The 27144-nt window shown below is 40.9% G+C and overlaps 1 protein-coding gene across 2 annotated transcripts; it reads left to right on the top strand.

The window, feature by feature from the left end:
- On the top strand, positions 1–25795 carry KLF8 (Kruppel like factor 8). Of its 2 annotated transcripts, XM_040997900.1 has the most exons (5): positions 1–72; positions 13467–14031; positions 15832–15943; positions 16911–17050; positions 24681–25795. In XM_040997900.1, the coding sequence occupies exons 1-5, from the start codon at positions 1–3 to the stop codon at positions 24860–24862; spliced, it is 1071 nt and encodes a 356-aa protein (XP_040853834.1). In that variant the 3' UTR covers positions 24863–25795. The 2 variants fall into 2 exon arrangements, with proteins under 2 accessions (XP_040853834.1, XP_040853841.1); XM_040997907.1 differs by lacking the exons at positions 15832–15943; positions 16911–17050.
- Positions 25796–27144: the final 1349 nt, after the last annotated feature.

Here is a 27144-nt window from a genome sequence, read left to right as displayed (position 1 = left end):
ATGGATCAACTCATAAACAATTTGGAGGCCCAACTTAATTCAGAAGGTGGCTCAGTGCAGGTTTTCAAACAGGTCAGTTATCAGAAAAATGAGGTAGTAATATTGAGGGCGTATTGACTGTGGCAATTACCTGGTAATTGCTGCAGAATGAAAACTCATTTTTCTTTATAAGAGCATGCTTTGATACTGATAAGGGATGAGGATAGATGATTTTCAGAAGTATTTCAGTGACTAAGTTTCATGTCAACTAGAGAATATATCCAGCTTAAAAGACTGAGACCTAGGGACAAAATTCTATCTTTGATAGATAGCACCAACCATTTTTCTAGCACTGTTCTGTATTTCAGGCACTGAAAACTAATTGCACTATCTTATTTAGTCTTCACAATGATCCTGTTGAGCATCATGTTAGTCACCATTCTCCAAGGAAACAAGACCGACAAGCTATAACACATATAACAACAAGATATAACACTTCATAGAAAATACATACCATGGGGGAAAAAACCTATGCATAGATTTCAAAAATATTTTTGCACTAAAACGAGCTCCCTTTTAATCATATTTTCCATGATTGCTTGAAGTAACTTTGCATATACATACATTTACATCATGTACATCCAGGTATGTCTTTTCTGTATAAATTAATACGTAGCTACAAATCTGGTATACGTAGCTACAAATCTGATACAGATACATATGTATCTATACATATATCTATAGCTATCTATAGATCAATACATATGTATCTCTATATATCCAGATATATATATAGATAAGTGTTTTTAAAAAGCTAGTTAAATGTGATTGTGGCAGTATGGCAAACTCAAAATCAGGTGGAATAGGGCAGTAGGTTAAAACTGCACAGGATTTGCAGTTCAAGTTCAAAATCAAACTGCTTACAGATTTCTCTCTTGCTCTGGGTAGCTTAATCTTTGTTTTATTAAGATCTTCAGTTTGGATGAAGCTCAGCCAACATTATGGAGGGCAATTTTATAAATGTTGGTTTCATCCAAAAATGTTTTCATGCAAATATCCAGTATGTTTTTTAATGTTACCTTTTTCAATTATATACATTTTATTTTTGATAATTTTTACATGTTTTATTAGGGTGCAAAGCATCAAGGGCTAGAGGAAAGTGGGTGAGACCATTGTTTTGACATTCTCTTTCTTCCTTCTTGTATCTGTGGGGAGAGGAGAGATAACGAGAGAAGCCACATCTAGCCTCCCACCCGTCCCAGGTCCCCTATGTGGGGAATGGTTCGAGGGTCCTGCTCAAGTGGCTCAGTAGTTCTGTATTGTTGCTGATCTTGCCTCTCCAATCATGATGAGATCTCCCCAGACTCCACTGGCTGACATAGTCCACCTTAGAGCTTCCATTTGCCCTGTTATTCACTGCCAACTCTTTGCTGGGGTAGTTGATCTATTTGTTCTGTCCTCCATCCTCTGTTGTGGTACCAGGTGTCCTCTGCAGGCTCCAGTGCACTGCCATATCCTTCATGTGCTTCTGGATATACTATCCACTGCTCCATAGAAGCCACTGAGGAGGCCTAGCTCTGATACATGCATTCCACTGTCAGACCATGGAACCTGCAATTTCTTCCATGGTTAAAGCTCTGAGTGCAGCAGTTCATTTGGGGGGATTCCCAAAGGAACTTCATCTGAGACCCAATTCTTGTGTGTGCATGCACAGTCCATCACCCAACTTGGTCTACATGCACACTGTTGCAATTGCTGGGTCAGTTGTCTCCAGCCCTGTCTTCTACATAAACTAATGGGTGCTGCAGTCCAGCCCGATCCTGTTCATTGCACACTAGGCCTCCACGCAAACCAGTGGGAGCTGAAGCCTAGTCAGAGCATCCTGCAATAACCCCCACCAGGCCTGCTTCCTGCCCTGGTTCCCATGCTTGCCACTATGTACTGCAGCCTGGTTCTGTCTGTCTCACATCCCATTTAGCTCTTACACATGTCAATGGGCATTGAAGCCTGGTTTAACCAAACCAGTCCCACTATCCAGCCCACACACTGCCGTTGCGTGCCACTCTCTGTCTAGCCATGCCCGCCCCAGTCCTGGTTCTCATGCTCACCAGTCAGAGTGGCTACCCAAGAGGGAGGTGTCCACTGTTTCCCTGCTGGGCCCACTCCCGCTCCTGGATCTTGCACTCTCTAGGTGGTTCTGCAGTTTAGCTCAACAGAGTTTCCCCCAATTCCAGCATCTGCTAGCTGATACTGCGGCAGAGCCCAACCAACCCTCACCCCCTCTGGCTTATGCATGTACCAGTAGGTCCATCCTGATTTGTCCTTGATTCAGCTTACATGCAAGCCAACAGGTGTTGTAGCCCTGCCTGGCCTGGTCTGCCCCCAGTCCCAGCTCTCACACTCACCAGTGGGAATATGGGCCCAGCAGAGGAGCTCTAGCAGTGCACCCCCTGTACTGGGTTTGCCCATTCTCTCCTGGGTCTCACATGTGCTGGTTGGGTGCTGGGGTCCAGTCTGCTATGGCCCAAATCAGCTCAGCATTTGCCAGTGGGTGCTGTAACCTAGCCTGGCCCAGCCCAACCAGCCCCTAGTTCCAGCTCACACTGGTGGGGACTACAGCCTAGCCCAGCCCAGACAGTCCTGAATCCCGGCCCTAGTGTGAACTGGTTGGTGTTGCAGCCTGACTTGGCATGGCTCATACACCATTCTCGCTCTTGGATTTGCCAGTGGGTAATTTGAACTGGCCCAGCCTGGCTTGCCCCAGACCTGAGCCAAAGGTAAGCCCATGGGTACTGTAACCTGGCCTGGTCTGGGCTGCTCCCTTTCTTGGTTCTTGCGTTCACCTGCAGGGACTGTGTCCACAGAGGAGTTGCCAAACTTCTCCATCAGAACCTCTCCCAATGCCAGATCTCGCACCCATGGTGGGTCCATGGGCCAGCCCTGCCTAATTGCATTTCAAGTTCAAAATCAAACTACTTGCAGATTTCTTTCTTGCTCTGGGTAGTTTAATTTTTGTTTCATTAAAATCTTCAATTGATCGGATGAAACTCAGCCAACATTAGAGAGGGCAGTTTTGTAAATGTTGTTCTCATTCAAAAATGTCTTCATGCAAATATCCAGTATAATTATTGACCAAATGTCTGGTTCTGTTCCCAGAGAAGTCACATAAAGTCACTCTTTTCAAGGTTCTCATTTTGTAGAAAAGAAAACTGGACATGGATAACTCAAGAATAAAGATAAGAATTATCTATTATTTTACAGCCAAACACCATGTGCTAGATGCTGAAGTACCTAAACTCTACACTCATGTAGAGTGTAAGTTAAACCAAAATCCAATCAAAATTATCCTTAAAATTCCCTTATATTGCCTATAAAATTATGTGTGCTGCGTTGTGTAATTGTGAAATACCATACATGTTTTTTCCTTATCGTAATTTAAATATACTGATTTTCCAGAATTTGAATGCTAGAGAGTAGATGATGTAATTACTGCTTTGGTTATTTCTTGCCATTTCTAGGATATTTTTTATTACATCTTTAAGATTTATTTGTTTTTATTGGAAATTCAAATATACATAGAGAAGGAGAGACAGAGAGAAAGATCTTCCATTTGCTGGTTTCCTCCCCAATTGGCTGCAGTGGCCAGAGCTGAGCTGATCCAAAGCCAGGAGCCAGAACCAGGAGCCAGGAGCCCCCTCTGAGTCTCCTATGCGGATATAGGGTCCCAAGGCTTTGGACCATCCTTTACTGCTTTCCCAGTGCACAAGCAGGGAGCTGAATGGGGGAGTGGAGCAGCCGGGACACAAACCAATGCATGTATGGGATCCTAGAACATGAGAGGCAAGGATTTAGCTACTGAGCCACCACACTGGGCACTTTCGCCCATTTTTTTCTTTTTCTTTTTTAAACTGTTTTTATTATTTTCTAAAGATTTATTATTTTATTTTTATTGGAAAGTCAGCAGAGAGGAGAGACAGAGTGGAAGATCTTCTGTCCGCTGATTTACTCCTCAAGTGGCCATAATGGCCAGAGCTGCACTGATCCAAAGACAAGAGCTTGGAATTTCTACCAGTTCTCCCCATGTGGGTGCAGGGTACCAAGGCTTTGGGCCATCCTTGACTCCTTTCCCAGGCCACAAGCAGGGAGCTGGGTGGGAAGTGGGCACCTGGGATTAGAACCGGCGGCCATGTGGGATCCCGGTGCATGCAATGCAAGGACTTTAGCTGCTAGGCCACAACGCAGGGCCCCACAATCCATTTCTTAACAGGTTTTTGGTTTGTTTTTTGCTTTGCTGTTGTGTTTCTGAGGCTCTCTCTTTTTAAGATTTATTTATTGATTTTTTTTTTAATCAGAAACTTAGATATACAGTGAGAAGGAGAGACAGACAGATCTTCCATCCACTGGTTTTCTCCCTAAGTGCCTGCAACAGCTGGAGGTGAACTGTTCCAAAGCTGGGAGGCAGGAATTTCTTCTAGGTCTCCCACACAGGTGCAGGACCATCCTCCACTGCTTTCCCAGGCCACAGGCAGGGAGCTGCAAGGGAAATGGAACAGCCTGTGTTTGCAAGGCATGGACTTTAGACACTGGGCTACCGGGCCGGGCCCTGAAGCTCTTTGTAAATACTGAATATTAGTCCCCTATCTGTTGTTCAGGACATAAAGATTTTCTCCCATTCTGCTATTGGTGTTTGGCTTTGTTGATACTTTGCTTTACTGTTACAGAAGCTTCTTTCCTTAATTGTTTTTTAGTTTTTCTCATAGAGGCATTCCATGTCTTTGGTTAGGTTTATTCCAAAGTATTTAATGAGCTTTTCTGCTGTTTTAAAAGGGTCTGTTCTGACTAGTTGACTTTCAGCCCTGGAATTGTTTGTGTACACCAGGGCCATCAGTTTATGCTCATGGATTTGGTACCCTGCCACATTGCCAAAGTTCTAATAGTTTCTTTATTGAGTCTGTTGGTTCCCCTCTGTATGGAATCATGTAATCTGCATCTATTAAGATGATGTGTATTATGTTTATTGTTTTGCATATGGTAAACCATCCCGCGTGCCAGTGATAAATCCCACCTGACATACTGTTGGATACTGTTGGCTAGCGTTTTGTTGAGGATTTTTGCGTCTGTGTTCATCACAGATACAGGTCTGTAGTTCTCTTTCTCTGCTGTGCCTATCTGGTTTTGGTATTAAGGTGATGTAGGCTTCATAGGAGCTTGGAAAGATTGCTTCCCTTTCCATTGTTTTAAATAGAATGTGGAGAATTGAGGTCACTTCTTGGAATGTTCAGTAGAATTCAGTTGTGAAGCCATCTGACCTGGGCTTTTCTTTGTTTGGAGGCATTTAATTATTGGTTCGAACTCCTTCTTGGTTATAAGCTTATTTAGATTTTCTATTATCTCATGAATCAGTTTTGGAAAACGGTATGTGTCCAGGAATCTCTCCTTTTCTTCAAGGTCTTCTGATTTGTTGGCATATAGTTGTTTGTAGTAGTTCCCAATTATTCTGTGTGTTTGAAAAATCCAATGTTATGTTTCATTTTTCATCTCTGATTCTATCTATTCGTGTATTCTTCATCAGTTGGCCTAGAGGGGTATCTATTCTGTTTATTTTCCTCAAAGAATCAACCCTTTGATTCATTGAGTTTGTGTATTGTTCTTGTCTCTATTTAGTTTATTTCCTCTGTGATTTTGATTATTTTTTTCCTTTAGATGTACAGTTTATTTACCTTGTGCCTTTCCTGTTTTCTGACATAGGTGCAATACGTTTGCCTTTCAGTGTTGTCTTGGTGGCATCCCATAGGTTCTTGTGTGTTATATTGATATCTTTATTCACTTCAAGGGTTTTTGTAAAATTTTCTGCTCCATTGTTTGTTCTACTTATCTTCTAAATATTTGCATATCTTATGGAGTCTTTTGACTGACTGTTTCCAGTTTCACTCCATGGTGGTCTGAGAAGATGTCTGGAATGATTTTGATTTTTAAAAACTTGCTGAGGCTTGGTACTGACTTATAATGTGGTCAATCCTAGGGAAGGTTTCATGTAGATACAAAAAAAGGTATATTCAGCGTCTATGGTATGAAAGGTTCTGCAGATAATAATTAGGCGCATTTGTTCAATTATCTAGGTGAAGTCTCTTGCTTCGTTGCTGAATTTCTCTCACATCAATTTGTCCATTCATTTGTGGAGTGTTAACATGCCTCATTATTAATGCATGGAGAGTCTGTATCTCCCTTAAGATCTGTCAACTGTTGTTTCATATAACTAGGTGCTTTGGTATTTGGTGTGTATACATTTATTATTGTTATTTCCTCTGGCTGGATGAATGCCTTTATGACTATATGGTGTCCATCTTCATCTCTTTTAATGCTTTTCACATTGAAATCTGTATCATCTGATAATAGAATGACGACACCAGCTTATTTTTGCTTTCCATTATCCTGGAATATCCTTTTTCACCTTTCTATGCTTCACTTTCAGTTTCTGCATGTATTTGTTGGTGAGGTGTGTCTCCATTAGGCAACACATAGATGGATCCTGTTTTTAGATGCAGTCTACTAATCTGTCTTTTGATTGATGAGTTTAAGCCATTTGTGTTTGGGGTTAGTATTGATAGATAGCAATTTGTTCGTGTCACTTTTCCTCATTGTTTAATTTTGGTTTCCTTTGTGGTTTTATTGGGTAGATCTGCCCATTTGCCATGTTTTGCTTTTCCTGTCTTCAGCACGTTTTTGAGTAATGTTGTAGGGTTGGTGTGGTAGTGGCAAGGTCTTCCAGTTTCTTTTTGCTTTGCAAGTATTTTATTTCATTTTCAAATATAAATGAGAACTTTGCTGGATATGTTCTTCTGGGTTGATGGGCTTGTTTTTGTTTTAGGATCTGGAGTATGTCATTCCACTCTTCTGGCTGAAAGGACCATTCTAATGATGGGACTTTCTGTTTTTTTTTTTTTTAAGATTTATTTTCATTGCAAAGCCAGATATACAGACAGGAGGAGAGATAGAGAGGAAGATGGAGAGGAAGATCTTCCATTCAATGATTCACTCCCCAAGTGGCCGCAACGACTAGAGCTGAGCAGACCTGAAGCCGGGAGCCAGGAGCTCTTCTGGGTCTCCCATGCGGGTGCCGAGTCCCAAGGCTTTGGGCCATCCTCGACTGCTTTCCCAGGCCTCAAGCTGGGAGCTGGATGGGAAATGGGGCTGCTGAGATTAGAACAGGTGCCCATATGGGTTCCTGGCGCATGCAAGATGAAGACTTTAGCTGTTAGGCTACCACACCGGGTCCAAGTTTGGTTTTTTGTTTTTTTATTCTTTGTGCAGTAGCTCCTTAATGTCTTCATCCTGTAACTCTAGATTATCTTTTGCTCATTTGTAAAGGAAACACTTGTGTCCTGGTTCTTCTGTTACCTGTGGCCACTCTCTTTTAGAACTGCAGGTTTTCTCTTTAGCAGGTTCTGTCTTTACATTGTGTCTGTCACTCCCAAATTTGTGGGTAGATTTTACTGTTCCCATTCTGTACCCTGTTTCCTGTTTGTTCTCAATCTGGGATGATGTCTGAGTGCTGGTGTGCCTGCGCTGCTTGCTCCTGGGAGCTTCTGCCTCGGGCTCTCCTGCTTTGGTCCTACCTCGGTATCTGCAATCAGTGCTTCCCTGGCTGCCTCTTTTAGCCCTGGGTGCTCCTGGTTTGTATCCAGGCATTTTAGAGTGAGAAGGAGAGACAGGGAGAAAAGTCTCCCGTGCACTGCTTTACTCCCCAAATGGCTGCAACAGCCTGGAACTGCAGCAGGTTTCCTGCTTGGATGCAGTAACCCAGCTACTTGAACTGTCTTTCACTTCTTTCCCAGGAATGTTAGCCAGGAGCTGGATTGTAAATGGAGCAGCTAGAACTCAAACTGGTGTTCATATGCCATGGCAGCTTTGTATGCCGCTGTTGAATCTGCTGTGTCATCACACAGGTCCAAATCCTACTTTCTAGTAATACGCATGTTCATTCACTTCTCAAATGTACAAATATATAATGCTCTTATTGGAGAATTGAATTTTAAGAAGATTAAACTGACTTTCTGATTTAGAACAACGAGTGTATGCATTTGTGCACATGTATATATGAATCTAAACCCAGAACAGAGCTAGAATATAGACCTTTATACCAACAGCTTTCATCTTTCTATTTGGGAGGAGCCAGAGCTTAATCTTGTTTCCATGACAACACCACTTCCTGTTTTTTCTACCTACTATGCTGTCTGTAGTATTTTGTTCTTTCATTTTCTTTCTAGTATTCTGTTCCCTTTCCATCTTCAAGTTCCATATTAGAGGTATTTCCAATAGCACATTAATATTCTTAATGATTGATTTCTATGATTTTTACAACCAAAGCCTTAGTACCTTTTTTTCATCAAATATGCATGAGCACAAAAATACTGTTGAAATTAACCTGGATTTCTTTCTGAAATTAGGCGGTCCTAGGAAACTTTCTCCACCGTCTTTGGTAATGCATCAGTAAGTAATTCTTTTTTGCTAACCCAGAGTGACTTACAGTAATCTGATCATGGTTCTTCATAGGAGAGGAAATTAAAACCACTCACATGTTACAATGTTTTACACAGAGTCAGGAATCTTACAAGGTGGCAGCCTCAAGCTTTAAAATAGCAGAAAGGAAAGAGATTCTGCTTTTTCTTTGAAGAAGATAGTGATTGAGCAGAAACCACTTAAAAACTGAAACCATCATGCAGTGTTGACTATAAGGGCAAGCTGACTTAAAGAACAGCTCAATGGAGCCATCTTAGTGAGAATTCCCAAAGTCACCAGAATTGTGGAGCCCAAAAATAATTAATCCCGTATAGTATGTCTTCTTCAGAATCTTCAGGAACTCAACTCATATAGCAAGAGAAAGGACAACATTACATGATGCCCTCTGAAACCATAGGGATGGGAGATTCGAAATAGGAGATTAATTAGACTACATGAAAGGTTATTCAAATAGCTCATGCAAATGAAACGTAATGGTAAGTTTATTTCAGTGTAAATATTTTTGAAATTCATGCATGATTTTTCATAATATGCTTTCCATGAAGTTTTTGAAAGCCCTTGGCATGGAGACTTATTAAAGTTGCTTTAGTTCTATTATGGTAAAAAGAGTATCTAGTGCATAAAGACATTCCATAAATGTGGAATGTTTGCTCTTTATCTAGGGTGTCATGTTATTTATTTACTTATTTTTATATTTCTGCAGGTGGTCTTCTCTCCCCTGCCCCTCCTTCTTTTCCATCCCCAACCTGCCCTCACTATTATGCCCCAAATGATCACAGTAGTATATTCCCTTGATAATACTTACAAGATTTACTTTTTTATTTTTTTAAACAAGAAGAAGGAAGGTAAACTTGAGTGCTGCTTTTCAACTGTGGCGAGTTTTCTTGCAGAGAACAGCAGGGACGCCTGGATAGTAGTTGTGGTTGCTGAGGCTGCATTTACTTGGCTCTAACAGACTTACTTGTACATGATGTGTATAGAAACTTATGTAACTTAGGAGAGTTACTATTGAAAACTTAAAACCAAGTAACTTTTCTGCATTTTTCCAAAGCCTGTGATGATGACAACAAAGGAACAAGGAATGGAGTCCTGTTGTAGACAGAATTTTATCTAGTAAATGATAGGCTTTGTTTAAAAAAGGGCATGTTGTAGCAAGAGGCTATAGCATTGTATCTCATCAAGACAGCAAAAAGGTAGTTTTGTTCAGTTTCTGTATCAATTGTTTCTATTTAGTATATTCCTAAATAATGGATTTTTCCATAAAATAAATAACTGTAAATCCAGTGCCACCCAAGCGCAGGCCATGCACTTTAGTTCATTCTTGGGAATGGCCTGTGTTTGGCACGATAGCCTCCATTTTATGTTTAGGATTCATAGCTTCATCTTTATTTTTTTGGACCTAAAACATAGAAGACAAAAACTTTCTAGAAATTTAGATAGATGTTTTTCTTAATGTGAATAGGCAGGATGTGTCTTTATATATCTGTGCTCATAATCTACATTTTAAAAAAAGATTTTATTTTATTTTTGTTAGAAAGGCAGATATATAAAGAGAAGGAGATATAGAGAGAAGGATCTTCCATCTGCTGGTTCACTCCCCAAGTGGCCACAATGGCTGGAGCTGAGCAGACCTGAAGCCAGGAGCCAAGGGCTTCTTCCAGATCTCTCACGTGGATGCAGGATCCCAAGGCTTTGGGCCGTCCTCGACTGCTTTCCCAGGCCACAAGCAGGGAGCTGGATGGGAAGTGGAGCAGCCGGGATTAGAACCTGGGGTCCTGGTTGATGCAAGGCAAGGATTTAGCCACTGGGGTATCACACCAGGCCACATAATCTACATTTTTATATAAAAAAAATCAATATTACACTTCACCATAGGCTGCATTTCTCACTGTTCTTAACAGCCATGATACATACTAGACTGTGAAAAGAGCTACCCTTCCTACTGTTCTCTAGAGATGCCCTGGATCCTTCCCCTTTGATCTGGAAACTGACTGAGGCAGGTGATGACTAACCAGAAACTGTAGAGCAAATAAGAGTTTAAATTTCTTTGTACATTTCACAGGACAAGGGATTTTTATGTCCAGCAAAGTCACTCATGACAGCTTCTCCCTATCTCGCCCTTGGTCCCTGACAACAGGATTTTACCATTCCCCCTTCCCTGGATGGCTTAAATCCACCTTTTAGGTAAGACCTCAGAAATATGCAAATCTGTATAAGACACAGGAATCATGTCTTGGAGGGAAAAGTGGAAGCAACATTTGGACCGTAAACAAGACCTGAGTTGACGTGGGAGTTTACAAATCAAGAAACCAAGAGTGTCTTAGAATAGCAGAGGGGAGAAACAGATGGCAGTCTGAGTGGATTCTGGATTATTTTGGTGCCATTAGTCATTCTCAGCCTATTTTGAGGGTTTTGTCAATGGAAGTGAGAGCAAGAGGTGGAATTGTGGGGCACAGGGTGAAACCATTGCTTGTAGTGCCAACATCTCGTGTTAGAGTGCTGGTTCCAGTCCAGGCTACTCTATGCATCCAGTGCAGTGTTTCTGCTAATACTCCTGGAGACAGCAGATGCTGGCCCAAGTGCTTAGGCCGCCAAGGTGGGACACCAAAATGACGTCTGTGGCTCTTGGCTTAGGCCCAGCCCCAACTACTGTGGCCATCTTGGAGACTGAACCTGCAATGGAAAATGTTTCTCTCCAAGTCTTTCACTCTCTCTCTCTCTGTTTTTCAAGCAAATCTCGAAAACAGGACATTAAGTCCCCATATTTTCCAGCCCTCTCAAGTACTCACTTTTATCTAATTACAAAATAACTATTATAATTTCATTGTCAAACAGTAGAATTAATAACTCTGTAATGTCATTCAGTAAACATTTAGATGTCTCCAAATGACTGACTCCTAAGTTTCTCATAAGGATTTTTCCACTTATTTCCTTTGGATACAATCTCGGTGCTCTCACACCCAACCTTCTTTGAGCAGCTAGAATTCGCTCTACCTGTGTCACTCCCCTCCTCCAAGCAGCTTCCATCACACATGCTTTCTCTGAACTCCATCTTCCGCTATCTTACACGTACGTAAAGTTAAAATATGGTTAACTTTTATATAAAAGATGCATTTTTGAAAATGTGTCATCATTTTAAAAACTCCCATAATTCAGATATGATGCTGATAGAGAATAGAGGCATGTCTTGTTTATTGACTTAAGTAACGCCGTCATCCAAGGCTTCATTTAAGATGCAGAATATTGGTTCCCAATGGTACACATTGCTCACAATATCCTTGACTTTCAAATTCATAAAAATTTTAGAATATTTTTATTAGGGGATAGAGTTTATGCAATAAATTACATATATGATCATTTATTAAATATTACAGTTTTAAAGTTTTAGAGTTCAATTTTGTTATGCCTCTGCCAACTGAAATGCCTCTATTACCTCTTTTCTGCATAAATTAGTTCTATTACTTCTCTAAGGCTTATCTAAAATATCACTTCCTCTTTGAAGCCTTCCCTGAATTGTATCCTTTCTTTTTCAAAAACACTTTGTTTATTATCTATTACATCACTTGTCATGCTACAACTTGTAAGTTATCTCATGTCATAATTATTGTGTTAATGTTATTTTTTTTAAATATTGATTTTTATTGGACAATCAGATATACAGAGAGGAAGATCATCCATCTGATGATTCGCTCCCCAATGGTCACAGTGGCTGGAGCTAAGCCAATCCGAAGCCAGGAGCCTCTTCTGGGTCTCCCACGTGGGTGCAGGGTCCCAATGCTTTGGACAGTCCTCCACTGCTTTTCCAGGGCACAAACAAGGAGCTGAATGGGAATTGGGGCCACCGGGACTAGAACTGGTGCCCATATGGAATCCTGGCACGTGCAAGGCAAGGACTTTAGCTGCTAGGCCACCGCACCAGGCCCTAATATGTTATTCTTGGGGTTAGCATGATAGCCTAGAGCCAAAATTCTTGGCTTGCATGTACCGGAATCCCACCTGGATGCCAGTTTGTATCCTGGCTACTCCATTCCCATCCAGCTCCCTGCTTGTGGCCTGGGAAAGCAGTCGAGGACAGCCCAAAGCCTTGGGACCCTGCACCCGCGTGGGAGACCCGGAAGAAAGTCCTGGCTGCTGGCTACGGATCAGCTCAGCTCTGGCTGTTATGGCCACTTGGGGAGTGAAGCAGTGGATGGAAGATGTTTCTGTCTCTCCTTCTCTCTGCCTATCTGCCTTTCCAGTAAAAGTAAATAAGTCTTTTTTTTAGATGCTAGTCTTGGCTGTACCTTATTCATTTATGCTGCTGCCAGGCTTAGCATAATGCTTGTATTTACTACTCAGAAAGTTATAACCTTCATTCATATTGCAGTTAATGTGAAAATTACATGGAGTGATTTTTATTAGTATGACAAAATGATACAGTAATTCCATACTTTTAGTGCACTCCTGAGTCATTTTCCTAATGCCATGTATATTTATTTTTAAATATGTATTGGTTTTTATTGGAAAGTCAGATATACAGAGAGGAGGAGAGACAGAGAAGAAGATCTTCCATCCCATGATTTACTCCCCAAGTGGCTGCAATGGCTGGAGCTGAGCTGATCTGAAGCCAGGAGCCAGGAGCTTCTTCTGGGTCTCCCATGTGGGTGCAGGGTCCCAATGCTTTGGGTCGTGCCCAGCTGCTTTCCCAGGTCACAAGCAGGGAGCTGGATGGGAAATGGAGCTGCTGGGATTAGAACTAGCACCCATATGGGATCCCGGTGCATGCAAGGCAAGGGCTTTAGCCACTAGGCTACCACACCAGACCCATTTTTTAAAATAAAGATTTATTTATTTATATTAGAAAGTCAGACAGAGAGGAGGAGAGACAGAGAGGAAGACCATGTATATTTTTCTATGGAAAAGGAATAGAGATTTCTTTCTTTGCTAATATAAAAACTAATACTGTTTGGAAACTTTGTTTATTTCAGATCTCTAGCCCTGTCCGGGTCAGAGAAGCTTCTCAGACAGCAGGCAGAGTCAATATGATGACTTCACAACTCCTAGATGCGAACACCATGGAGAATCCGGTACTGTTTAATGACATCAAAACTGAGCCACCAGAGGAGCTTCTGGCTAGTGATTACAGCTTGCCCCAGGTGGAGCCAGTTGACCTCTCGTTTCACAAGCCCAAGGCTCCTCTCCAGCCTGCCAGCATGCTGCAAGCTCCGATACGTCCTCCCAGACCACAGCCAGCACCGCAGCCCCTTGTCGTGTCAGCACCAGCATGTGACACAAGCAATCCAGCCAACATCCCTACTGTTTTAACTCCAGGCTCTATCCTGGCTTCCTCTCAGGCCGCTGGTGGTCAGCAGATCTTACATGTGATTCACACCATCCCCTCAGTCACTCTGCCAAATAAGATCGGTGGCCTGAAGACCATTCCAGTGGTCGTGCAGTCTCTGCCTATGGTATATACCGCTTTGCCGGCAGATGGCGGCCCTGCAGCCATTACAGTCCCACTCATAGGAGGAGATGGCAAAAATGCTGGATCAGGTGAGCATCAACCCTTGTTTCTCCCCTTCCAGTGTTCCTTTTTTGGGTTGGCCTATTTCTTATCTCTTTTCTCCCCCTCCAGTCATGCTTACACACTGCTTGAAAAGCAATATTTTAGGAAAATGCTGATTGGGTCCTCCTCGCCTTTAAGTTTCTTTGATATAAGAGTTTTGAGGTTCTCACTTGATCTGGAAGTTTTCTAGCTACTAGACTGAGTTTTAGTTAGAATTTGAAAACATCCATGACAAGGAATATGTGAGGGTTTCTCCTAACGTAGCTGAAAAAAAAGGGAGCTGGGCCCGGCGCGGTGGCGCAAGTGGTTAAAGGTCCTCGCTTTGCACGCCCGGGATCCCTTATGGGCGCTGGTTCTAATCCCGGCAGCCCCGCTTCCCTTCCAGCTCCCTGCCTGTGGCCTGGGAAGGCAGTCGAGGACGGCCCAAAGCTTTGGGAACCTGCACCCGTGTGGGAGACACAGAGGAAGAGGCTCCTGGCTTCGGACCGGCATAGTATCGGCCCGTTGTGCTCACTTGGGGAGTGAATCATCGGACGGAAGATCTTCCTCTCTGTCTCTCCTCTCTGTATATCCGCCTTTCCAATGAAAAAATAATAAAAATAAATCTTTAAAAAAAAAAAATTAAAAAAAAAGGGAGCTAACCTGCTTCAGGTACCTGCTAGGTGCTAGGTACATGTCCCATGATTTGCATTGAGGAGCACAGACGCAAGGCCAAAGGGAATGTCTTAACCTGTGAGGTGATCCTAGAAATTGATCCGGGAAGCCAGGAATGAGAAAGGTCAATTCAATAAACATACAGGAAGTCTGACTTGAGGCCTGCTCCTGTGAGTTAGAAATGGAAAAATGAATCACACTCTGACCTCATCACAAAGGAAGGCGCATCCTCATCACATCACCATGCTCCCTGCCACCTGTCCCTGCAAGCACTTCTGTTCCTCACCATGCTAAAAACTGGAAGCGTGAATCTTCCTTTTTTATAAATACAATGTTTCATTTATGATTTTTCTTTTTTAAGGATTTATTTTATTTTTATTGCAAAGTCAGATATACAGAGGGGAGGAGAGACAGATAGGATAATTTTCCATCTGATGATTCACTCTGCAAGTGGCCACAGTGGCCGGAGCTGACCCGATCCTAAGCCAGGGGCCAGGAGCCTCTTCCAGGTCTCCCATGTGGGTGCAGGATCCCAAAGCTTTGGGCCATCTTTTTTTTTTTTTTAAAGATTTATTTTACTTTTATTGGAAAGGAGGATATACAGAGAGGAGAGACAGAGAGGAAGATCTTCCGTCCGATGATTCACTCCCCAAGCAGCCGCAACGGCTGGAGCTGAGCCAACGTGAAGCCAGGAGCCTCTTTTGGGCCTCCGAAGCTGGTGCAGGGTCCCAAAGCTTTGGGCCATCCTCGGCTGCTTTCCCAGGCCACAAGCAGGGTGCTGGATGGGAAGCAGGGCTGCCGGGATTAGAACCGGCGCCCATATGGAATCCCAGGCATGCAAGGTGAGGACCTTAACCACTACACCATCGCACCGTGCCTGCTTTGGGCCATCTTTGACTGCTTTCCCAGGCCACAAGCAGGGAGCTGGATGGGAAGTGGGGCTGCCAGGATTAGAACCAGCGCCCATATGAGATCCTGGCATGTTCAAGGCGAGGACTTTAGTTGCTAGGCTATCTATCTTTCTGTTTCTTCTCAATGTGGGCCAAACCGGGAATCATGCAAATAACTACAAAGAAAATTATTACACAGGCAACTGTGTTCTGGTACACACTGCCCCGTTTCTCTGCTTTCAGTGAAAGTTGACCCCACCTCCATGTCTGCACTGGAGATTCCAAGTGACGGTGAGGAGAGTGCAATTGAGAGTGGCTCCTCCGCCTTGCAGGGTCTGCAGGGACTGCAGCAAGAGTGAGTATTTTTTTAAAAAATGTTTATTTTCATCTACATGAGAAACAGAGAGGAGCGAGCCTTCCATCTGCTGATTCATTCCCCAAGTGGCCACAACAGCCAATTCTAAGCCAGGCCAAAGGCAGAGGCCCAGAATTCCATCCAGATTTCCATCCTAGGTGGCTGAGGCCCAAGTGCTTGAGGCATTACGTGCTGCCTTTGAGAGTATGGATTAGCAGGAAGCTGCGCTAATCGTAGAGTAGCCAAGACTGGGTCTGGCCCTCTGCTAGGGGCTGTGCACTTCCCATGTGGCAGACTTGTTTGCTATTTCCCAACACTCACCCCTACAGCGAGTATTTTTGTCTTTGCTTCAGGTCTTTGCATGTGTATGTGTGCATGTGCATGTGCCTGCACTTAGACATATTGAAGGTGATTGTCACACACAAGAGTAGAAATTTGTGGAACTCAAAATATAGGTAAATTTCTCTACCAGCGAAAGCATGTGAGCCTGTGTGTACATATGTGCATGCACAGGCATATTGTGATGGAGTTATGTTCTCATTATAGATCATCAATTTCAACCTTGAAAAATCCTCAAATTTTCCATAAAGTACAGTTGTGGTTCATTCTGTTAAGTTTAAAACAGAATTGTCTTCCAATGTTGGAGCTAATTCTAAGTAGTTGACAATGTTGCATGAAAAATAAGTTTAATATTTAGGCATAAGAATGACACCATCGAAGTGAAATGCTCCCACTGGGAATATAACTAACCAAGAAAATATTACCATTTTGCATGCTTTCTAAAAACATGTATTTTCTGAGAGGAATGGTCGATTGAGAGATTGTCTTTGCTATTCCAATTATTTTTCTCCATGGTGACCCGGCATTAAATTTATATAAATTCAAAGCAGGTATGATATGACACTATTGTATATAATCCTATCTCTTTAGTCTCTAAGTCTTTGACCTTATCTGGTTCTTTGCACAGACCAACTGCAATGGCACAGATGCAGGGAGAAGAATCGCTTGATTTGAAGAGAAGACGGATTCACCAATGTGACTTTGCAGGGTGCAGCAAAGTGTACACCAAAAGCTCTCACCTGAAAGCTCACCGCAGGATCCACACAGGTCTGCCAGCCCATTCAACCTTCACACACACACACACACACACACACACACACACAATCCGAAAGCTAGGTAGAGAAGGAATTCTTGAAATAAAGACTGATTTATTTGTAGTTATATGTACAGGCTCCATTTAATGTTTTTAACCTTTGCCTTGTTCTTACTATAAGGCAACATAGAGGGGGGGAAAAAAACCCTAGGAAAACACTTTGCATCATCACCATTGCGATTCTAATTGGAAATTTGTAGCACTGAAACAAAGATTAAGAAAACTAGGATTTTATTTCCTCCTATACTACCAGGGTTCCCATAGGGTTTTCTGAGCATGGAGAAGGACAACAGCAATTTAAAGTTAGTAAAATTAAAGCAGAATTTTGGAGATCAGCACCATGCATTAACATACGATGTACTTTTTATTAACAGTAGGGAAAAAATGTTGTACATAAATAAGTAAAACCGACTTGATGATGATTGAGTCAAATGGCAGTACACATGCCCCATTTGAAAGAAGCGCCATTCATCTCCACCTGAATATTAAGAAATGTCAGGTTTTAAAGAACAACAACAACACTTATGTGAACAGTCTTAGATTTTTAATTTAAAATCCAGTTCAAAACTTCTTTAATGACCCTAAGAATTCCCAGGGACCTACCTAGAAGCCAGATGCAGCATTCTACCTGCAAGTCTGTGCTCTTGGAGTCTGTGACTTCCAGCTTAGAACTGAGACTTAGGTAACATGGACAAGGAAGAAGCCCTCTGTTCTTGTCAATATTTTCTGCTCTGCTTTCACTGTGTTAAGCTGTATGTTGATCACTTATCAGCCTTTTGGCCAAGATCAAGTGTAGATGTGTATTGAAAGATCCAGAACCCTTGTTGCTGTGTCTTGAGGCTGTGAGCAAGGGATCAGTGTCCAAGCTTCATTGTTCCAATATTTCCATAGCTTTATTCTTCTTTATTAATGTTTTTATTTGCTTTTATTTCATAAGAATGGAATCTGATTCTACTGACTACTTTTCCATGGGTCTGTGGTCTCAGGTATACTCACTCAAAGGGATTCACAGGTTCAGTTTAATTTGCCATATATTTGTTACATTGAAGCTTACACTTTTTTTTTTAAAGATTCATTTATTTTTATTGGAAAGGCAGATATACAGAGACAGAGAGGAAGATCTTGCATCCCATGATTTACTCCCCAAGTGGCTGCAATGGTGGGAGCTGAGCCAGTCCGAAGCCAGGAGCCAGGAGCTTCTTCTGGGTCTCCCACACGGGTGCAGGGTCCCAAGGCTTTGGGCCGTCCTCGACTGCTTTCCCAGGCCACAAGCAGGGAGCTGGGTGGGAAGTGGAGCTGCCGGGATTAGAACTGACACCCATATGGGACCCTAGCACATTTAAGGTGAGGATGCCAGGCCCAAAGCCTAAACTTTTAACAAAGAAAAAGTAATAGTTTATTGGGTTTTGGCATATTCTTCAGGAAACTTCATAAATGATATCAGTCTTCCAATTTTGTGTCCTCTGCATTCCCACTTCAGACATCAAAATAAGCACAATATAATTAGCACGTAAAATTTCTTTATTATAATATTTTTCAAAATAATAACTATTCTTTACAAGATTTGTTCAAATCAGTATCTAAAGAAAGATCATTCATTGAATTTGGTTGATATTTCTTATAATTGTCTTATATAATTGAATTTCTCTGCCTCTTTTGTCTTATACTTTATTTGTTCCAAAACATTGGTCAATTTTTTCAATAGTTTTCCGTGTTCTGAATTTTTATATCTTTATTATATCATTGTAATACATTCATTGTTCACCATAGTTACTATAAGTTGATGGCTTACTATGGAGAATTAATGAAACTCAACTTGAATTTTTGGCAACATTAGATTATTAAAGGTGTTATACTTTCTGTCTCATGGCAATGTCATTTGATTGTCTCTATAGGATGTTAATTTATCAGTGGGTTTAGATTATAAACTTAGAAAGTAGATCTGAAGGTCTGAAGGCAGTTGAATGAATTCAGCTAATGAGAATCAAGGCAGTAGCCTATATGTATTGTAGATTAAGGCAGCTAGTATTAAGTTCAGCTGTCCTTTTCTTTCTATATCTGTTTCCTTTATATACTAAAAGGTTACCCGTTCACATATTTCCCCTCTGGATTTTAAAATTATAGTTCATCAAAGTAAAGAGAAAAGAGCACTGAACACGAATCTGAGTTTTAATCCCAGTTCTCCAACTAAGTGCTCACTTCATCTGGTTCAAGTCTCTCTAGCTCTCTGATGTCGCATTTCTGCAATTAAAATGGAATGATTGGATAAGTGCTCCCATGTGACTACCATAATCTGGAGACCTAAGATTTGAATTTAATTTATTCCAGTGTATGTCCCAATTATAACAGGTTGGAAGTGTATTTAAGATACTATAGGTTGGGCTTTCTTTCATGTATCACCTCTTTATTTTTGAACTGAGATAATAGTAGATATAATTTTTTTAAAGATTTATTTATTTTTATTGGAAAGGTAAGATTTATACAGAGAAGGAGAGGCAGAGAGGAAGATTTTTCATGCCCTGTTTCACTCCCCAAGTGGCTGCAATGTCCGGAAGCTAAGCTGACCCGAAGCCAGGAGCCAGGAGCTTCTTCCAGATCTCCTGTGTGGGTGCAGGGTCCCAAGGCTTTGGGTCATCTTCTGCTGCTTTCTGAGGCCACAAGCTGGATGGGAAGGAGAGCAACTGGGACACAAAGTGGCACCCATATGGGATCCTGGCGTTTACAAGGGGATAATTAGCCAATTGAACAATTGTACCAGGCTCTAGATATTACTTACTTTTATTTGTCTTTCAAAAGTCAGTACTCTTTTCCTCTACTGATATTAGCTTCCTGTATGAGCAAGAAGATACCTTCCTGTATGAAGGGAGAAGATAGAGCCAACATATAACTCTAAGCTTGGTGTGTATACGGGCATGGGGAACATCTGGCCCGTGGGCTAGAGAGTGCCCATGAAATGATTTATGCTGGCTCTGCTAAGAAATCTGTAGGAGGGACCTAAAGTTCAATAAATGTGTAGCATGTTAATTTTTAAGTTAAAAATTTCGTATAGGCCAAAATGATGTAAAATCCTTGGCAGGAAAAAGGTTCCCCATGCCTGTAAGAGAGATCATGGCATCCTGATAAACAATGATAACAACTAATGTTTCCTTGACTCTTACTTCAGTTAGAATCAGTGTTGTTCTGATTCTACATTATTCTCGGGATTAAGTGGGTATGTGATCTCAGATATAGTAACTCAAAGATGCTTTATAGACAGGTTTTACCTTTAAAAAAAAAAAAGAAGAAGACATGCTTTAGTCATGATAGCATGGGCCAGTTTAGGGAATGATTATAGACAGGTAGGACATAGTGAGTGTAATTCTAAGTGGAGATAGCACTGAGGTACAAAATAGCGAGAAGACCATTTCAGGGCTAATGTATTGATCCATACCAAAAATTAAAAAAAAGAACATGATGACTAAGATGTTGTTATTGGAGATAGAAGGAGATGAATGACTCCCACTTTTCTGTTTTTGGTGACTTGGTGGAATGCAAGTATACTGAAATGAGAAGTTTGCCAATAATTGCACAACTAGTAAGTGAGAAAAACATGTAGGAATCTATCTTGGCATGCAGCCTTGGTATATGCTATTTGCTGGTATTTCGCAAGTTCTTTGGGACCAAATCAGTTGCTCTAATGGCAGTTTCATCACCCTTCAGAGATTACAGTCATTGCTAGGAGTCCTAAAGAGTGACATCGTTATTTGTGTCAGACACTGTTTCAAGGGAGAGCTCGCAGGCTCTTACTGATTATTAAAACCCCTCTAGCAAGAAATGTAACCCTTGATCTTCTGAGTTTTTTAATCATACAAAGCAGACAATACACATGCAATAGTTTGCACGAGGCACATTGACAGGCTCCAGCTTTTTTTACGTAATGATACCGTCCATTGGCATAGGCTCAAGATTTATCATTTATTATTCACCTGAGAAGCAGAGACAGAAGGACAGACAGGTACACACACACACATACACACACAGGTGCGGGGTGGGAGAGAGAGACTATCAGAGAAAGTCACCCACTGGTTCATTCCCCAAATGCCTTTGATTTGGGGGCCAAAGCCAGGAGCTGGAAGTACAATATAGATTGCCCATAGTATCCTAGTGAACTTGATTCATCACTGCTGCCTACCAGGGCTTGAATTAGCAAAAAGCTGGAATCAGGAGTGGGAGCTGAGGCGCAAACTCAAGCATTTATGATATAGAGTGTGGGTGTCTTAGTTCCTAAACCAATCATCCACTGCCTTCACTTGTTTCATTATCTGAGAACAGAAACAGGGTAAAACGCTTGCAGCATCTGGCATATATTAAACTGTCAATAGACATTATCATAAATAGCTGATACTAATTTTTTTCAATTGCAATCCCTTTGCCACCCATTTAGATTTTTAATTACATTTATTCATGATTGCCTCACTAATTTGACAGTTAATCTAAGCTAACTGTTTAAGAACACTGTGTATTCTAGTAAAGTCTTCACTATGATCCACCATATATATCATGACTATCATTTTCATGTACAACTTTGGTCAAGTGACCTTTGAGTTAGAAATACCTTGTATTAGCTTCACACACACTCCAGTTGCCGCCGTGAAGTGGTGTACCAAGAAGAGGGGTGTGGGAGCTGTCTGTCCTGTCAATGAAAAGTATTTTTTCAATGACAAAGTTTGAAACTGGCATGTGGTAATAAGAAAAACTCATTTTAGACTGTTTTATTATTTTAAAAATTTCTATTGTCAATCATCCCCATTAAGGCTCACCGCTAATTCACACTGCTCCCAACCTCCTTCCTACTTTTTATTAAGTACAAATAATACTCTAGCTTTTTAATAATAGGCATCATCTCAGTACTCTTACAATGATGCCTCATCCTCTAGGATGGTGAGTCTATGTACTGCCTTACCATACCTTGCCCCAACTGCTGACTAAGTTGCTTTTGTCTGTTCTACTCATCTAACACCTCCACATGCCTCCGTATCACTGCTTTCACTCTTAAAGAGTGGAAATCATATAACATATACTGTCTTTGCCACATATGCCATATGTTTTATGTTATAAATTCCTCTTCCCTATGTATGTCTTATTCTTCAGTTTAGATGGTAAGCTGGTAGGCATTATGAATTGCGTCATATGAAGTTGTCATAAACAGAGTCTGTTATAAATGATAAGGATAGTTATTGAAAAGGAAAATAGTCCTTATTTCTGAGTTCCTTCTTACATGAGTTTGTGTGTTTTAGCAGTGAGCCCCAATCACCACAGGGTGTCACTGCCTTACACATCACTTTTATGTGATTTCATTTGGGTGAAGGGAAGAGAAAAAAGTCTCAGGGGAAATTCTGGAAAGATGACAACAAAATACAGCAGTGTAGCAGTTGAGGGTTGTGGAGATGATATAAAATTGTATGGCACAAAACCAAAATACCGTTCACACGTTCTCAGCACCCTCTGAAATCTCACCCTCCCCCCCATGTTAATAGTATTCGGTGAAGCCTTCTGCATTTTCCTTTGGGGGGTGTGTGTGTGTGTGTGTGTGTGTGTGTACACGTGTGTGCACGCATGCATGAAAAAAGATACCCAGTGCTTTAGAAAACAAATGGGACTCTACTTTGTGTGTGTGTGTGTGTGTGTGTGTGTGTGTGTGTGCAGTTGTTCAGCAGCATTGTCGTTTCATTTGATAACATCCCATTGTGCTAGCTTTTGTCTCAGCCCTAAGCTGTTCTTCTAACTATGCTAATGCAGACATCTCTGAGTATTGATATGGTCAACAATTGGTATCTTTAACTATCAAAATGGCTGCTTAGATATGGTTCATAGCTGTGAGTCAGGCTGGATTTTATTCTGTTGCCCAGTATTTGAAAACATACAGTTAATTAGCGAACACTTCAGAGGGTTAGTAGGTGGTGAGCAGTAAGTTGAAAAACAGTATGTGCAGACCAGATTGCTACCAGAATTTAGAGCAAAATGAAATTAAGTGCCCTGGTGAATTTGCAAGAATGAAGGGGTGGGGGAGAGACTGTGAAAGTAACACTTCGATTTGTATGTGCATTATTACTCATTTCTGATTACAAAATAATAAATACTTCTTATATGAGATGGAAAACAGTTAAGTGCATTAAGTAAAATTACCTAATTGTACAACCCATTTGTAACCACAGTTTATTTTTGTTTTTATTCATATTGCTTCTTTTTTATTTTAAAATTTTTGATACATACAACAGCAGGAGCATTCAGAGTATACAAAAGGGTGTGAAAGTGAAAAATGAAAAGCCATCTTCTCACCATGCCTCATCATTACTAATAAATCGTCTCGTATTTTATATTGAAGTGTATAAGTATTAATTTAGTTCTTATTCTATGTGTGATTTAAACAACAGAGTGAGGTTATCCTGTGTTACTTTTTAAAAAGATTTATTTATTTTTATTGGAAAGGCAGATCAGATTTACAGAGAGAAGTAGAGACAGCAAGGTCCTCCATCCACTGGCTCACTCCCCAAATGGCTACAAAGGCCAGAGCTGAGCTCGCCAATTCAAAGCCAGGATGCAGGAGCCAAGAGCCTCTTCTAGGTCTCCCACATGGATCCCAAGGCTTTGGGATTTTCCAGACCACGGGCAGGGAGCTGGATGGGAAGTGAAGTAGCCAGGACCCAAACCAGCCTCCATATAGAATCCTGGAGCATGCAAGGCAAGGATTTAGCAACTGAGCCATCGTGCCGGTTCCATTGTCTTGCTTTTTAAGCATGCTTTTCCTATTTAGTTTCTATCCTGAACACATGTTTCCATATATAATCCAGATGCAACCTGAAGATTTTGAGTGTGAGGTTATTTGAAAAAGTTTGACCCAAGATCTGTGCCTATCCCATGTCCTTTGTTTTCTGACTCTTCACAGAAAAGGATTGTTAGCCTTAGCTAAGATCCCTTTTCTATTGAATCATATGTTCTGGCTGTGTGTATGGCTCTTATTTCAGAATGTTTGTTGGGAAAATTAAGGAGACGCTATGGTTGCTATATTTTGGCATAGTGGGAAGTAGCGAAAGATCTGAGGTTGGGCTCTAGTTTTGCTCTGTACTAGCCACCTGTTAACAAAATGTTTTGAACATTCCTGAGAGAATGAAGAAACAGAGATCCAACCAGGAAAGACAGTTTGTTAGAGCCAGGATTCAAATGAAGGCCTATGTAAGGCAGTGCTTCTGTATTTTTCCACTCTTGTACTCTCAGGATTACTGTGAATAATATTGTATTGTTTTTCAAAATACTAAGAGTAATTTGAGGTGTTCTCATCACAAATTAATGTGCGAGATTAGGCATGTGTAAATTCTATGTAGTTAATCCACAATGTATACAGTGATATTTCAAAATATCATATTGTGTTCAAAATATAAATGTAATTTGTAAATCAGCTAATTAATTTTATGCATGAATGAGAGTATGTCTTAAAAATTCTTACCTGTTTGCTAACACCATGATAAGAAATATATGTGTCATTTTGTCAGCTCGTGGTCAAGCATCTCCCCTCTGATTCCATTTGTTTTGTCACATTCTTTTCAGGAGAGAAGCCTTATAAATGCACCTGGGATGGCTGCTCCTGGAAATTTGCTCGTTCAGATGAGCTAACCCGCCATTTCCGCAAGCACACGGGCATCAAGCCCTTCCGGTGCACAGACTGCAACCGCAGCTTCTCTCGCTCCGACCACCTGTCCTTGCACCGCCGGCGCCACGACACAATGTGAGCAGCACGTGCTGCACAAGAGGAGCTGCACTGGTCTCTTTCCTACATTTGAGTTGAGGTCAAGATCGTTTTTTCCTCTGACTTCAATTTGCCTCTGGGATGGGATTTTGAGCAGCCAATTGAGCCAGGTTGAGAAGACTGGAGGGAAGCATAGCTGTTTTCTCATGGACCTCTTCATATTCCACCTTCACCTCCCCACTGTCCAAACCTCAGTTTTTTTTCAACCTCCACATGGGTTGAATTCCAGAGCGGCACCCATGGCTGCCCCCCCATCGCTTTGATCTAAAATAAGACATTTTCCGACAATAACTAAACAGGAATCAACTCAAGGCTGTGAACAAACATACGCTGCTTTCCCCCCTAATTTTCCTCTTGTTTTCTAGAACTCTTATCCACATATATATATATATATTTTTAATCAATACTTAAATGACATTTTCCTGGACAGTAGGTGCAAAACAATGTAGTTAACTGCTAAGATTTACAAGGACTTGAGTCCTGAGTGTGGGGCACATTCTCAGTGTATAAACTGAATCCCATACCAAACTCAAAGATTTTGTAAATCCAACTCTGTTTCTTCTTGCAGTTTGATTTTCAGACAGTGCTGGTGCTTCTGCTTCTTTAATCTATCAAAAGGAATAAAAGGATTTTCTTGTCCTTCTTCCAGTCTTCTACTCCTCCTCCTCCTTCAAGATTAAAGATTTTGCTGCACAATTACATTGTTTGTTAAGCTAAATTGGATGAATAGTTAAAGCACACTTAGACACATCGGTAGAGAGCAAAGTGCTCCATAAGAGTATATTGGGCAGTGTCAAGAACAAATGGAGTTGGGACAATTCTAGGACACACAGAGGGAACTTGCATTTGGATATCAAAAGTGCTGTTAGTCATAAACCTCATTAAAATGGTCGCCCGTTGAGGCAGTGTCTTAGAGGGTTGCACTGTACTGTTTATTCTTTTGTTTACATAAAGCAACTATTGAGTGTATTATATGAGAAATCGCACCCTGGGGCCATATTATAGAGAGGTGAGGAATTAAAAGAAAGAAATTGTGTTTACTCCATGGCATTATTGATGCTTATTCTTGTGTTTCAAATGGAATATGGCTTTTTTGGTGAAAACTGACATAAAAAATATCCAACAACAATTTGTTTTGTAATCACTATGAAGACCTAAGCCATTTCTTTTGTATGTTATAACAGGTTGCATAATACACAAATATCATCACCCAATTAGACTGTTTCAGAATATGCTCTGGGGCATAAAACTTCTCTGTTTTTGGCCTTGGACTTCAGATCTACCTCCACGTGGCATATTTCCTCTCCTGGGTTGGAGAGGGGAGCTTTGCATCATTTGGATTCATACTCATCCTATTTCCCAAGTGTCTTCATATTAAACCCTTTTTCCTTGGTAGATACTCAACCAGTCCCTGCTTGAAAACTTTAGGTTACTACCTCCTAAAGCAGTCTACACTGAGTAGTGATTCATAGAATTTTAGCACCAAGAAGGGATTCTGTTAGCTGATAGTCTACTACTCATTTCTCATATTTTACAGATGAACCAAATACGGGTCAGATTCTTCCTCCAGACATTTCCTTAAGCCTTATACATCTGCATACCCATTCTCCCAGAGATCACATCAAGCCAAATCAAAGAAAAATTTATGTAATAAATTCTACTCATCCAGTTTTGCATACTATATTTCAAAAAAAATTCAGGTCACTCAAAAAATAATTAATAATTGTTTAAATTTTAAGTAAAATGTGATCGTGGTCATTGCCATATGACATGAGGCACATGGTTCTATCCTTATACTTGTATGATATCGGTTTCATTTGCCACTTCTGCAACGTGCAATGTTTTTCCAACCCTTATTCCTCCATAAATTTAAGGAATATCTATATTTTTTTCAAAATGACATGTGAGTTTTTACTGGTATCATTGTGATTTTGTTATGAGCCTATGCCTGATATTTAGTGTTTGATTTTTCAAACTTTATAATTGTTAATGTACTAGGAAATATTTAGTTCATTCTATTAAAAGGGAGTCTGTGTAGCTGAACATTTTGATAAAGGTGAATTGCTATCATATCTATTTAAGGTTATAATTGAATAGTTGCTATGATGTTTCACAGCAGAGCCCACCAGTTGACCCATTTTTCTTCACAGTTTGGATCTTGTCCTGAGTTTTGAATAGACCTATGCCTGTAAAACCACAGAAGTTTTGCATTGAGACATATCATCTATTTATAAATACTATCAAAAAATGCTCTTATAGTAATTG

The sequence above is a fragment of the Ochotona curzoniae genome, unplaced genomic scaffold, assembly GCF_017591425.1.
Source record: "Ochotona curzoniae isolate NIBS_2020 unplaced genomic scaffold, NIBS_Ocur_1.0 contig_1274, whole genome shotgun sequence".
NCBI classification, from domain to species: Eukaryota; Metazoa; Chordata; class Mammalia; order Lagomorpha; family Ochotonidae; genus Ochotona; species Ochotona curzoniae.
Note: the sequence above shows the minus strand (reverse complement) of the source record. Positions and strands in the feature narration are given on the sequence as shown.

Coding starts and splice junctions, on each gene's coding strand:
- KLF8 (XM_040997900.1), top strand. CDS start 1: ATGGATCAACTCATAAACAATTTGGAGGCCCAACTTAATTCAGAAGGT. Junction 15,944..16,910: donor CTGCAGGGACTGCAGCAAGA/GTGAGTATTTTT, acceptor TTCTTTGCACAG/ACCAACTGCAATGGCACAGA. Junction 17,051..24,680: donor TCACCGCAGGATCCACACAG/GTCTGCCAGCCC, acceptor CATTCTTTTCAG/GAGAGAAGCCTTATAAATGC.